The 14,466-nt window shown below is 43.9% G+C and overlaps 3 protein-coding genes across 3 annotated transcripts in view; 2 read left to right on the top strand and 1 right to left on the bottom strand.

Moving 5' to 3' along the window:
• Positions 1-4,730, bottom strand: LOC109972959 (NACHT, LRR and PYD domains-containing protein 12-like; the record flags this gene model as incomplete). Its single annotated transcript, XM_020622225.1, is given in 6 exon segments — positions 1-157; positions 616-783; positions 1,379-1,552; positions 2,022-2,195; positions 3,237-3,659; positions 3,661-4,730. Coding segments are annotated over 6 exon segments (2,130 nt in total), but the record flags the coding sequence as incomplete, so codon positions are not given.
• A 4,288-nt stretch (positions 4,731-9,018) lies between these two features.
• LOC109972939 (dickkopf-related protein 2-like) lies at positions 9,019-12,099 on the top strand. Its single transcript, XM_020622201.1, has 5 exons — positions 9,019-9,124; positions 9,684-9,855; positions 10,582-10,738; positions 10,909-11,031; positions 11,618-12,099. Exons 2-5 carry the CDS (start codon positions 9,688-9,690, stop codon positions 11,977-11,979), a joined length of 810 nt encoding a protein of 269 aa, XP_020477857.1. The 5' UTR covers positions 9,019-9,124; positions 9,684-9,687; the 3' UTR covers positions 11,980-12,099.
• Positions 12,100-13,736: 1,637 nt separating this feature from the next.
• The window catches only part of LOC109972943 (GTPase IMAP family member GIMD1-like), an 11,382-nt gene continuing 10,652 nt past the window's right edge, over positions 13,737-14,466 (top strand). The window contains exon 1 of the mRNA XM_020622204.1: positions 13,737-13,875. The gene's annotated coding sequence lies outside the window, so the exon portion shown is untranslated. The remainder of the gene's footprint in view (positions 13,876-14,466) is intronic.

Consider the following 14,466-nt stretch of genomic DNA (forward strand, 5'->3'; position numbering starts at 1 on the left):
CAGAAGACATGCTGACAGTTTTTGTCTGTTAGAACTTTATTTTAGTCTGGACTGCTGCTGAAGAGTTTTATGCTTGAACGTGTCAACATGATAAAACTTTCTTTGTGCAGGTTCAGCTTCTTTCATTAAAGACGGGATATTTCCAGGTGTATTATACCTGTAGGGACGAGAACAACAACAGGCTGAATCAAACACATCACACAAAGTTCCACCTTGTCTCTGGCTCAGTGACTCTCCTTTGGTTCAATAAAATCAAGATTTTTGTAAGACTTGAGCTTGGTTTAACCTCTAGAGTCCTGAGCTTTGGAAACCCAAGCTGTGCGGTCCTCATATGAGGACGCAGGGACTCTAGAGGTTAAGGTTTGGCGTTTAATCCCTGTAGAGCCAGGGGGATTTCCATGCTTGTCCAGCCACTGAGAGACATGAACAAGGAAATGCGATGCAACAAAAAACAGATGTTATCTGGGTCGCCATGATGCACAGTTACGTTTCTGGAGAGGTGCATGTCAGGTTACAGCGTAGGGGACGAGGCTACATGTTACCAGTGCTGAAGATACGGTGTAGATTTAATGCAGAACCGTAAATCAAGCTTTAGCATCATGTGTTACTACTGACCTCAGGGTCTCCAGTCTACACTGCTGACTCTCCAGTCCTGCTGACAGCAGCTCCACTCCTGACTCCTGCAGATCCCTCAGGTCGAGTTCCTTGAGATGGGAGGGGTTGGACTTCAGAGCCGAGGCCAGAAAAACACAGCTCCTGTCTGTCAACCTGCAGAAACTCAGTCTGAGCCGTAAAACAAAACATTTATTTAGAGAAAAGCTGCACCGTTTCAGAATCGTCACATTGGTGCAGGTTCTCATGTAGCTGTGAGTTTAACAAATAATTAGAAAGATGCAAAAACTTCTTAACTTCTAACATTCAATTGAACAATAAAAATAAGATTTAATACAAGCTTTTAAAATGATTTTATTAGTGAATATGCTCTAAAAAAAAATACCACTACATAAAGATACTGATTTCTTACCAAATAGTTTATAAAGAGTAATTCATAGTTTATAGATCAAATTACAAGGAAATCAAATAAAGCAAACATTGACAGGAACAATGTAACTTGCATTCATTTTGTCCACCCATAAGTTATATGGCTGCATGGCTCACTGTGGATCACAACAGACGACATTCATTATAAAATTCACTGAACTATTCGTTCACCTTGGCTTTAAATCGGTTGTTTAGCTCACTGGGCTGAAAGGAGCTCGTGTGATTTAAACATTAAACATAGTGAGTGAAACATGATCATAATTGGCAGAAATAATGTCCAAGAGTCAAAATAAAAGAACATTTTAGCATGTAATCGAGGAACAAAACCATTTCTGACCTCAGGGTCTCCAGTCTACAGGTTGGGTTCTCCAGCCCAGCAGACAGCAGCTCCACTCCTGACTCCTGCAGCTTGTTGTTACTCAGGTCCAGTTCTCTCAGATGGGAGGGGGTGCACTTCAGAGCCGAGGCCAGAGAAGCACAGCAGCTCTCAAACAGCCAGCAGTCACTTAACCTGATGGAGGAATAAAGAACAAAGCATGTAGCTAACAGAACAGCCTGAATGCAGATACTGTCAGGAACGAGACCGTTCCACAGTTGGATGTAGGTCTTTAAATGGTACTGAATCCCTTTCTCAACAGGGCTCCGATGTACTCCCTACCTTTGCAAAAGTAGTGTGACAAAAGTAATGTTGTAACATAGAATGTTAGATGGAGTCTGAATGTGCAGTGGTCTGAACGTCCGCCAGAAGACAATCCCCACATCTGAAGTCAGTGACTTAATCTGAAGTTCCTTTGATGGCTACAAGGTAATGTCCTCAAGAACCTGAAGCAAGTCTGTTAGCCTTGGATGGAACACATCTACATGTACCGTCACACTCGATGACCTAAAAGATACTGGGTATGAAAACATCCAACTTCTCTTTTTGTTGTTCCCCTTATATCAACAAATTGGCCGCGGACACAGACCTAATGAAGTCTGACCTCAGGGTCTCCAGTCTACAGTTTGGATGCTCCAGTCCAGCAGACAGCAGCTCCACTCCTGACTCCTGCAGCTTGTTGTTACTCAGGTCCAGCTCTCTCAGATGGGAGGGGCTGGACTTCAGAGCCGAGGCCAAGATTTCACAGTGAGTCTCTGAGAGTCGGCATTCAGAAAGTCTGCAGATTTAAAAGCAGAAAAAACACTGATTATTTTAAAACCAAAGCAGAAATTCAATGGTACCAATATCGAGCACAAAAACAAAAAAAATGGTATACTCTCTTGTAAATAGCAGAACAATTTTGAATGCAGTTCGTTTTTTGTGCTTATCTTTGTCAAAGCAGCCACTGGATTGTGGTACTGTTAGAACTCTACTGGTAAACTCAGTCTTGTTGCTGCGATAATTCGTGCATTTGTTTATTGCTACTTATTTCTTTATTTTTACTCTGTTTCATTGTGAATAGGGTAAAAGAATATTTTCCCTCATAGTTTTTATTGATGAAATCAACACTGTGGTATCAAACATCATGAGCATAATAAACTATTAATTAGACAGTGCTCAGAGAGTGCAAACCTCCACCAAGGCAGCTCACTGTGTGATGTCATTCCACCTGAAAGCAACATTCCCATGATAGTGTGACCCCCGTAATACGAGTCTTCGACTATGAAAATCTGCTCCTAGCAAATGGAATCACATGGATATCACAAGTTCAAAGGTGATCCAAGGAAAACAGTACTACACTAATGGTGGTTTTCTTCAGGATGTAGCTCAGTAACTTTTGAAGCCATTAGATCTGTTGACACCATACTGAAGCTGAAGGCTTCAGCTAGAATTTGATCTTAGTTGTTGTAGTCTGTAGTTTTATTTATTGTCTCACAGAAGCCAGTTTTCCACAAACCTTATAAATGTGAACATTCTGGATCAGCAGATCTGGAATCTGACTTGGATCCAGATCAAACTTTGATGTGTGGTAGATCTTATGTGGCTGTTACCGTGCAGTTTTTGTCAAAGCATTGTGAGCAATGTGTATGGAGTTAGAAATAACAATATCAAAAATGGCCCTTCTCGCCCGATGTCGGCTGGGATTGGCTCCATCACCCCCCGGCGCCCCTGTTTGGGACTAAGAAGAAATTCTAACTAACTAATTCTAATTGTCAGAAGGAAAACCTAGCAGAGATTCGGAGATGTTTGCTACAATAAATACAGGCCGTGAACTCACCGAGCCTTCCTGCAGTTCCTGACAACTGGGATCAGCCTAAGTCGTCCCTCCTGTGTCGTCCTGTATGCCGTCATGTCCAGCACATCCAGGACCTCCCCTGACAGCTGGAGCATGTAGGCCAGAGCTGAGCAGTGGATTTCACTGAGTGTCTGCTCTGATCTGTTCTTTGACTTGAGGTACTTTGAGACTTCTTGGTGCACCGTGTGATCATTCAGCTCCATCAGACAGTGGAAGATGGTGATGCTTCTGTCAGGACAGATGTTAGAGGCACTCATCTCCTTTAGGTTGTGGATTGCTTTCTGGATGCTTTTTGGACTGTGGCCTGTTGGGCCCAGCAGACCTCCTAAAAGTCTCTGATTTGACTCGAGTGAAAGACCATGAAGGAAGCGAACACAAACGTCCAAGTGGCCATTTCTACTCTTCATCTATTGCTTTCCTTAGAAAAACATCTAATGATGGGTAAGAGCTGCTATACCTACCCCAGGGTCTTCCCAGGAAACTCTCAAGTGTCTCATTATCTTTGTTTGTGTGACAATAAAAAATGTAGACTGCAGCCAGAAACTCCTGAACGCTCAGATGAACAAAGCAGTAGACTGATTTCTGAAAGATCACCTGCTCTCTTTTGAAGATCTCTGTACAAAGTCCTGAATACACCAAGGCCTCTGAGACATCCAGACCACACCGCTCCAGGTCTTCTTGGTAGAACGTGATGTTTCCTTTGTCCAGATGTTCAAACGCCAGCCTCCCTAGCTTCAGAAGAACTTTCCTGTCAGCCCCCGTCAGCTCCAGTGGACTTGTCCCATGTCCCTCACCGTACTTGTGTTTCTTCCTCTTGGTCTGAGCCAGCAGGAGCGGAGGGATCTGATTGGCCACTGCTGGTCGAGAAGTGATCCAGACGAGAGCCGAGGGAAGAAGGTTCCCCTGAATGAGGTTTGTCACCAGCACGCTGACCGAGGACTCCTGGGTGACATCGGACACAACCTCCCTGCTGCTGAAATCCAGTGAAAGTCTGCTTTCTTCCAGGCCGTCAAAGATGAACAGAGCTTTACAGACAGCCAGCTCCTCTGCTGTGACCTTCTGTAAGGTTGGATGGAAAACATGGAGCAGCGTGAGAAGACTGTGCTGCTCATGTCTGATCAGGTTCAGCTCCCTGAACGAGAGCAGAACCAGCAGGCTGACATCTTGGTTTTCCAAGCCCTCTGCCCAGTCCAGAGTGAACTTCTGCACCGAGAAGGTTTTACCAACGCCGGCAACGCCGCTTGTCAGGACTGCTCTGATGTGTCCCTGTCGGTCGGGGAAGGCTTTAAAGATCTGGTGGCACTTGATTGGAATGTCCTGGAGGGTCTTCTTCTTGGAAGTGGTCTCAAGCTGCCTCACCTCATGTTGGGTATTGACCTCTTCACTGTGTCCCTCTGTGATGTAGAGCTCAGTGTAGATCCTGTTGAGGAGGGTTTCACTTCCTGTTCCATCAGTTCCTTCAGTCACATGTTCACATCAACAGTGAGTCTAAAGGAGAAGTATCTGGGAACATGGTGACTATTTTCACCGGCAACATAAAAACAAGACAAAGTTGTCAGTTCTTGTGGTATCTGTAGAAGCCCTGTAGCATTTCACACTCTCAGACCACACATTATTATTTTGTGTGTTATATTAGCTTGCTAGCTAAAGATGTTGCTAGTATATAGCTAGGTTTTGGTACTGTCATTAAACAGGACACACAAAAGAATACCTATCAGTTTGCAGTGTCCCCAGGGCCCAACAGAGCTTTTAAGTACAACTTGTAACAGTCATGCTGCTTCAAACATCTGGCCTTACTTTCTGCAGCGCTCGTCTGACTTTGCTTCCCCTCAGCACCACCTCCACACCTCCTGCTCCATCTGTGGAAATAAAACACTTATTTCTCACTACAAATTTTTAACAAAGAACAGGTTCTACCCATAGTGTCCAGACGGTAAGATATATATTGTCATGTTCTACCCCCGACTTCTGGCTAGGGGCTCTTATTTTGTAGGAGACCTCCTGCTGTCTCACTCTCCCTAACGTCAGCCAATCAGTGGCTGATCCTTTGTCTGTCTGCATTGTTTACTGCATTGACCCTGTTAAACCGCCGTGTGAACTGTCATCTTACTCTGTGTCCAAAGGAACTGCAGGTCCACTACTGATGTCTGGAGGCTGTCCCATGGACCAGGCACTCTTCAGAGACTCGTACATGGGTTCTGGAGGCTCCGCTTGGTCCTCCGCTTTCTCCAAACAGTCAGTCATCTTTCAGGCTTCGGACAGCCTGGGAAGTAAAATGGTAACACTACAGACACACAGACCAACATAATCAGTAGTTGCTCCTTGGTTTCCTTCAAAATAGCTCGTGCCTCAGAACCACAACCACACAGCAGTGTGAGGATTTCAAACAGCTCAGTGTTTACAGCTGCACTCTGTACAGGCACTCACATCGCCTCCGGTCTGCTGTGGCACTGGCCATCGACTATTTCTTGCAGCACAGTTTCCTGCCTCCGCAGCAGAATTGCTCTGTTTCCTGCTTCGCACAGCACCTGGTTTCGTGCAGTTTCACATCCTGCACTCAGCACATTCAGCAGCAGATCTTGTACACCCTGTCCTCACTGTTTTGTCGGTCTGTTCAGACCCTGTTTTAACTCAACATGCCTGTTTCTGGCTCAGCGGCTCTTTGATTTTTCATCATGATGTTCTCCAGGTAGACGCAGAAACACTGCATCATTCTGGCTGCATTTTTTTTCTGCGATCTACACACGGCCCTAATTTTACCAGAACAAGTTTATTGGTGGCGCTGACCAAGAGCAGAGCTGCCCAGTGCTAATGATGTCAGGAGGCGCCAGTACTTCCTGTTATGGCACAGTTCATGCATCTGGTAATCAGTCTGTATTTAGACCGCAGTGCCAGACTGTGTGGTCCGGTACCTCGTCCTGTTCCCCTCCTGGATTCCTGTATGCTCCTTTTGTTTACCTGTGGCCGTTGTTGTGCTGGACTCCAGTTCCCCCCCAGTCTCTGGTCTGTGTTGGTCTGGTTTTTAATTTGGACTCTTGTCTGTTCAGTTATTTTATGTTTAGCTCGATGTTGTCCGCGCTCTGTGTTCTCTGGTTTCCTGCTGTCGGTCTCTGCAGACTGTGCGACCCATTTCCTTTGATTGTACAAAGCCCAAGCATCCTCTCTGTGTCCCCGGTCCTGCATTTGGGTTCTAACTTCTATACAAGTTACAAATGTTCCACACTGGTGCATGAATCAGGAGCAGCAGACGTTCCTCCACTGGTGACTCTGTGGTGACTCAGCTGCCTCTGATCGTCTGACTGATCACTAGTGTTACCATGTTTGGTTGTGGGGGGGGGACCAGTGCTTTAACATCAGAGAGAAGAGTAAAACCTGAACAAAGTAAGTCACTGGTAATTAATCTCTGAACTGAGCAAAATGATTTTTATTTCAGAGCCGTTCCACAATAAAGAAAGTTCACTGCTTTCTCAGCGGCACCAAAGGAAAAAATCTTTATAAAACTGAAACATTTCATTTAGAAAGTGCTGAAGTGGGGAACCCCCCCCCCCCGCCTGAAATGAATATGACCTCCCTGCAGCGTGTCTGGACACATGGTTGCAGGTTTAGATTAGATTCAACTTTGTCATTGCCCATGTACAAGGCAACGAAATGCAGTTTAGCATCTAACCCTAAGGTCAATAACAGCTGTGCAGCGTGTACAGTCTGGGACTGTGGTAGAGGTCAGTGAAGCAGTAGTCGGACATTAGTCGCTTTGTGCTTCTTGTTTTTAAAATGGCAGTACAACACAAATCCAGAGAAACTACTGTGACTGTCACTACAGTTCTGTCCACATTTACTTGGTACTGCCTACATCTACCTGACAGCTGTAGTGACTTAGTAGGTTCAAACCTATTTCAAACAACAAATAAAGCACAGTGTACTGTTGGGAGTAAAAGTAGGAATACTGTGTGAAAATACTCTGCTACAAGTAAATGTCTAAAAGTATTAGCAGCAAACTTTAGTTGAAGTAACAAAAGTAAACGTCTTTTCACTCAGGAACCGGATTCAGGGGTCTGACTCTTCACACGGGTTTTCATTTGATCCTGATGCAGTAAACGTTTCAGAGACGGGCGGGTTTTCCCTGGGGGTCAGTCATCGATCTCTTTGTCCCCTCATCGATTACTGACTGATCAGATAAGGAGCATCGTGACTAATGAGGAAATGAAACGTGTCACAGAGGAACTCGACTGTTCAACCTGTTTCTTTAGCTATAGAATAAAAACCGCGGGAAGCGGGTCACACTTTGTGGAAACGTGGTGATAACCGCGATGTTCCGGTAAAAAAAAAACGGTTGTCCCATAAGTCCTCATATTCCGCCATATATAGTAATAATAATTAGAGGAAGAATATTGAATTGAAACTCACCTCGGTGTTTCCTCCGCTTACAGGAGGGTGGAGCAACAGGAGGAAACGAAACAAACCAAGTCGAACAACACGACCTCGGTGTTTTCTCTCCACATGCAGGTTAATGGAAAGCTTCAGGTTTCCTGCCTGGTCCCTCTCCTCTAACTGCTTCTCCTTACATCTCCTCGCATCCTAGGGCGGGACTAGGATGTGAGACGGAAGAGAGGAAACGAGGCAGTTAGAGGAGATGGATTCTCCTGTGTTTAAATATGTTTTCCATGTGTTTATTGAACAAAATGATGTGCAACCAGCATGAACAGCATCATTCCATGTTGTAACAGGGATTAGGTGCATGAACAAACAAAAAGCCCAATATTACAGGACAGGCCAGTCTTTTTAAGTCTGGTGGTGTTCAGGTATTTACTGTACAGCAGCTCAGCAACGACATTTACAAAGGTTTAAATGTTAAAATGTTTCATTGTTGGGAAAACTACAGCAATGCTTCTTTTTTTATAAAGTTATAAGTTTGTAACGGCTCCGTTTACACTTTTATTTTGAGATATTTGTACTTCAGTATTTCCATTCTCTAATGGGGCTGAATTGCTTTTTGAGTTTCTCTGACTTTTCTCCTTCCTGTTTTTGTGCCTTTTCTGCCTGTTTGCAGTTTGTTTTCTTTATCTTTTCACCACATAAGGTTCTCCAGGTGAACAGGTGAACAGGTGAAGGCCTCGCTCCTTTCTTTTTAGACAGTGAGGGTGAATATTTGGTTTCACTGCTCACACAATGAAATCAGTGTGAACGGCCTAAACATGACACCGACATCATACAATTTATCTAAAGGCAAATGTGAGAAACAGAATAACACAAGTAAATGCAAGAAAACTACAAAGATAGATTCTGCAGGTGATTTTAAACATTTGAAACGTTGCTGTTAAAAAATACTTGTTCTTGTAAATGTATTAACTTATAACCCACAAATATTTAACCCTTAAACACTAAATATATATTTTAACTTAAATATATATGAATGAACTCAGAATTTCTCATTTGAACCTCACAATAACATAATACCTCAGGTACGTTTGTGAACAAAGGTTCAAACAGGGGTTTTGTTCCCAGCTGACAGGCGGTAGGTCCTATAGGATAATAACTAGTCCAGAAACCTTGTGCACTGGCCACGTTAGTGTCTGTCTCACTGACACTTGTTCCAGTAAAATGAGTTTAAAACATTTCAGCTTGTTTTAAACGGAGTTTTCCACAGTTGAGCTGTTGCTTTGTTTGTTTGCACCACATGTTCAAATGTGAGACGTTAAGGTTAAAAAGCACATTGTCTTTATCACCCCCCCCCCCCCCCCAACCAACCAACCACCCCACCCAGAAAACCCTGAGAGAGATGGAGAATTTAACACGACACTGAATCCGGATTCATTTGGCTCCACTGTAAAGGTTCCGGACAAGAACCTGACTCCGCAAGCCACAGGTACGAGGTAGGTTTAGTTTTGATTGGCTGTTTAAAAGGACACTGGGCGTCATTAACGTAAACCGTGGCTTTTCTTTTAGCTTCTAACAGAATTTAATAGTAGTTTGAAATTCATGAGCAGATCTGAAACTGAACCCGTGACCCCGTTCAGGGACTAAGCGGTAGAAAATGAATGAATGAATGAATCTGAAACTGAAATGGTGCATTTAAAATAAAGGTGCAGCCTGACAGTGTTGGCTGTTTCTGACTAAGATAGGTAGGTAAGAAGGTAGGTAGGTAGGTAAGAAGGTAGGTAGGTAGGTAAGAAGGTAGGTAGGTAGGTAAAAAGGTAGGTAGGTAAGTAGGTAGGAAGGACTTTACTGACTGAGGATGTTGTTTAAAGAACCTTCGGGTTTTACAAAATGTTCCGTTTCTGTGAGAAAAGTGCGTAAATGTCAGTTTAAGGTCGAATAGCCTGACTTGACCTCACTGTTGGAGATGGTCGCTCCGTCAGTCAGCTCCATTATTACTGTGAAGTGCACGCCAAGCTGTGCGCACACTTTAACCAGCATCTGATTTCCCAGCAGCATCATGGCCCCTCTGGTGCTGTTCATGGTGAGTTTCGGCCTCGTCCTGTCGGCGTGTTCACGACGCGGGGACGCGCGTGTCAGACTGAACTCCATCAGCACCGTGATCCTGAGCGAGGGACACGCACTTCCGGTGAACCGGAGCGCATGGGGGCCTAGTCTGGACTTAACGGTGAGTTGCTGGGTCGAATAAAGTACCGTTACCACTATAAAATACTCCGTTACCACTACAAGTAAAAGTATTCATGGTCCAGTGGTGAAACTCAAACTGTAACAATACCACAATGTAAAATTACTCTGTTACAAGTAAAAGTACAAATGTACTGGCATCAAAATATACTAAACTACTAAAAGTAAAAGTACTCATCATGCAGATTAGCACATGTTACATTAATGTATATCATATTGTTCAACTGTAATTATTGTGTCCATCATGTTTCAGCTGGTAAGGGGGGGGGCTCATCTTACCGTAGATACTTATAATTTGAAGTACTGCAGGGTATTTTGTGAATTTACTACCAGGGATCATTAAAGTCACTTACTGTGTTCTGTACATTTCATCTGTTTCTGAGAAATAACTAGTAACTGAGGTTACAAGTAAACGTAGTGGAGTACGAGGCTGTGGATCAGGAGGTAGAGCAGGTTGTCTCCTAACCAGAAGGTTGGTGGTTCGATTCCCAGCTTCTCCAGTTCATGTGTGCATGTGTCCTTGAGCAAGGCACTGAACGCCCAGTTGCTGCCTGTGATGTCACCGGTGTGTGAGTGGCCAAATGAAAGTATAAGACCATTTACCAGAATGACTCGATGACCACGTGAGACCCTGAGTCTCACTGTATCCACCGGACTGTTAAGTGCTGCTGTCGCTGCTCAGTTCGTATCATAATGTGTCTTCCTGCAGCTCTACCAGTGCATGAGCGACCTGGAGTGCAGCGAGGGGAGTTTCTGCCACGTCTCCATGAAAGGCACTGCCCACTCCCGCTGCCGCACCTGCCGCAAGAGGAAGAAGCGTTGCCAGAGGGATGGCATGTGTTGCCCAGGCAACCGCTGCAGCAAGAGTAAGATTAACCTGAAAGTGTTTCTGTCATTTGTGGTGTCGGTGAACGATCCTTACACCTTTCTAGAAATAATGTATAAACATTATTCAAACAATATGTACTTGTAAAATAACAGCTCCATAAGTATTTGTTCTGATTGTAAATCCTTCATTCTTCCCCTTCTGCTTCAGATATCTGTGTTCCTGATGTGGCTCAGAGGATCCTGCACTCAGAGGAAGGGAGGAGTCCACCGTCCAAGGAGAAAGGATGGAGGAAGAGGGCGAGGATGAACGTCAGAGGTGTCCACAGCAAAGGTGAGCATTTGTTCTGTTTAACTGTTGGTGCACTACTCTAATAAAGCTCCAGGGACATGCTGTGGTCCTACATGGTGTAAGGTCAGTGTCTGGTCTTTACTATTAGTGATTATTAACTGGCTGTTGTGTTTATCTGTACCACCACTACTATGGCATTCAGTGTTTCAAAGCCATTTTAGCTACAAAATATCAAACTTGGCTTGAAACATCTTTAAAATGGTGCAGCTTGTGTTTTACACCTCAAACGTGACTTTTTGGTTTCGGCTCAGGTGTTAGCAAGGCGTTCTCTTCCCAGGCCGTCAAATGCTGACACTGTGTCAGGCACCCTTTGGCATAAACCTGAGACGCACTGGGTTCTCAATAGAGGGCGGTGTTAACCCATTCATGTCAGTATGAGGTGCCAGCACAAAAACTACTTGGTCAGGTTTACACAAACGTTGTGGGCTTGGCCTGAAACTCTCATCGATTCAAGAGCAATTCAATGTGTATTCAAACAGACTCAAAAGGTGCCAAACAAAGTGTCAGAATTTGAGAGGAGGCTGGGTGACATCCTGCTGCTGCTTCCTTTACATCTTTGTGTTTCCAGGTCAGGTGGGGGACCCCTGCCTGCGCTCCTCTGACTGTTCGGCTCATTTATGCTGCGCCCGTCACTTCTGGACCCGCATCTGCAAGCCGGTGTTGCACGAGGGACAGGTTTGCACGCGACACCGCCGGAAAGGGAGCCAAGGCCTGGAGCTGTTCCAGCGCTGCCCATGTGGGGAAGGACTCAGCTGCCAAATGCTGAAAGAGCGAAGCACCAAGCCCTCATCTTCATCATCTTCTTCATCATCACTGATGGCAGCAGTGGCAAAATCCAGATTTGCTCCATCTTCTTCCTCTTCATCATCCTCAAAGTCATCATCATCAGCGGTGGCAAAGACAAGACTTCACATCTGCCAGAAGAAATAAAGTGTGGACGGATGAGGAGAAAGAAAGAAAGACTTGAAGGGAGGGAGACGAGAAAGGACGGAACTGGCCGACCCCCGAGGGGACGAGAGGCAGAGACACAAAGAAGAGAGAGGACAGAGAGAAATGTGTCAATAACCCTTTATTGTCCCCCCCCCCCCCCCCCTCCCCAGTATCTCTGTGCTAATGAGCTTCCTGTCAGGCTACATTCATACACAAGCTCAGCTGGATGTGAAACTCTTTGTGGTGCAGATCTGGTTTCCTCCTGAGTCTAGACGACCTGAAACCACTTCTGGTTTGACTCATTCACATCAACAGGAACAGCAGCGATATTGGAAACCTGTAGGGTTTGTGTTGTAATGTCCTGCAGCAGAGTGGGGGGACCCACAGGTACCTAAACCAGTCTTGTCTGATTGCAGTGTTTATATTGGGTTATTTTTCTACTGGTTGGGTGAATGTTGGTGTCATTATTGGTTTATCTAGGGTGGCGTTCCTTTACGAAGGACCCTTCTGTTTGTGTAGTGTGACACCCTGTGACTCAGTCTCTGTTTATGAATAAAGAGATTCATCGTGCCAGTGTTGCCAGTGTTCCTCATATCGTCTATTTCCTTTTGTTGGGATTTCTTCCTTTAGCATCAAAAGTCTAGTGGACAAATTTGTGACGTAAATAAAATTGGCTTGACTTGAATGTAGAGATGCTAGTCAGAGCCAGTCTAGCTGTTTCCACTCTGCATCCAATCTTTACTGCTAAGCTAAGCTAACAACATCCCTCCTCCAGTTTTTCCCCAAAATGTTGAGCCAACACTTTATATCAGAGAGTCCTCCGTTTGGTCAGACCACAGTGTGTTATCTCAGAACCAGGCAGTGAATGTTTTCCCAGTAACTGGTAAGTGGTGATGAGATCAACAAACAGGAAAGACTTTGCCACAGACCTATGAAGACACAGGGAAATAATCCTGTGTAGATGAGGGTTCTTTGTGACCACAGAGCTAAAGCTCACCCTGAGATATTTAATGTCAGAAAAACAACATGTGACCCGGTCTTCATCTTGTAATGAAAAATAAACCATTTAATGAAGGAGGGCATATGGAAAAGTGCATCTTGCAAATGTCAGACTTAAAATTCATCAGGTTGTCCTACACTGAGTGGATGAGGTCTCTGTTTGAGTGTTAACATTTTATCTGACCTTTTGTCTGGACTGGGTAACAGCTGACAGAGCTTTTAAAGCCCCTAAAAGTCATGTTCTTAGTAACTTCATATGTTCATGGTACAAGAGGAGGAGTTGGAAGAATCACACTCTTAATATGGTGGCCTGCTCCTGAAACTGAAACTCTACACGGCTCCTTAAATTTAACATAATTATTTTAATCTGCAGAAACCAGCAAGTCCTTCAGTCTGAAGAAGAAAATAGTTTATTTCCTTCCAAAATAAACATATGAGCATGTTTAGCAACTTTTTCAGACTGAAAAATATTTAAAAAGTGTAAGGAATGAATTATGTCGGACGTGGTGGCACCACCTCTGTTTATCATCAGGAGGCCTTTACTGTAGCTGCACATGGTTCCACTGGCCACTGTGAGGACATGTTCTATTTATTGAACTTTATTTATTTGTTTTATTTAATCATAGTCATAATTATAGGGTGAGTTGTTTTTTTTTGCATGGCATCACCGGGCTTCCATACAAAACACATCACACTTCCCTTTTAACGTGCTCCTTTAAATGTAATCTGCAGTGGTGTTTGTTACTTTTACAGCCTTATCACGTAGACAGCGACTGACAGAAGGTAGCACTGGTTATAATTTAACCAGAAATCACCCTGGCCACACAGATACAACCGTCCATATCTGTTAGTCCAGGAAGTGTGTCTCGTTTTGTTTCCTCTAGCCAGGTACCACAGGTAAGACCTGATCTTTTAAAATTCTGTTCATCTTATACTTTAAATTTGTGGCATTTGAATCAGCATTAATTGGTGTTTAACAACAAGTTAATCATCAACTGTCAACTGTTATCATAATGATGTGGCCGTAACCTTTGGGTTAAATACTCCTGCTCTCATCAGACTAAACTGTGAGAATGTCTTACTGTTAAATTGTGTTATAATTTAACACCATTTTAAAAGGTTTTATTTCAACCTAAAAAGTTGCATAAATAGATGGAATGTGAATATTTGTGTATTTAATTTTTCTTTCAAAGTAATTAGCTGTCAGATCTACATTTGTTAAATAGAACAAATATATATTTATTTGTGTTTAATGTTTTTAATTTTAACCCGGTTCTTTTGTCTGAAGGCCCCAAGAAGTAACACTCAGGATACAGAAATCAGCTTTAAGTAGATTTATTTTCTTCTGGTTAGATGCAGAGTTATTACAGCGCTGGGCTCTGAGAGATGGCAAGTCTCCAAGAGCATCGATCATCTCCAAACGTTTACATTTATCTTCTCGGGCTGGGACTGCCCTGTACATGGGTGGTACAATATACGTCAACTATC

This window comes from Monopterus albus, unplaced genomic scaffold, assembly GCF_001952655.1.
Source record: "Monopterus albus unplaced genomic scaffold, M_albus_1.0 scaffold274.1, whole genome shotgun sequence".
In the NCBI taxonomy this organism is placed as follows: domain Eukaryota; kingdom Metazoa; phylum Chordata; class Actinopteri; order Synbranchiformes; family Synbranchidae; genus Monopterus; species Monopterus albus.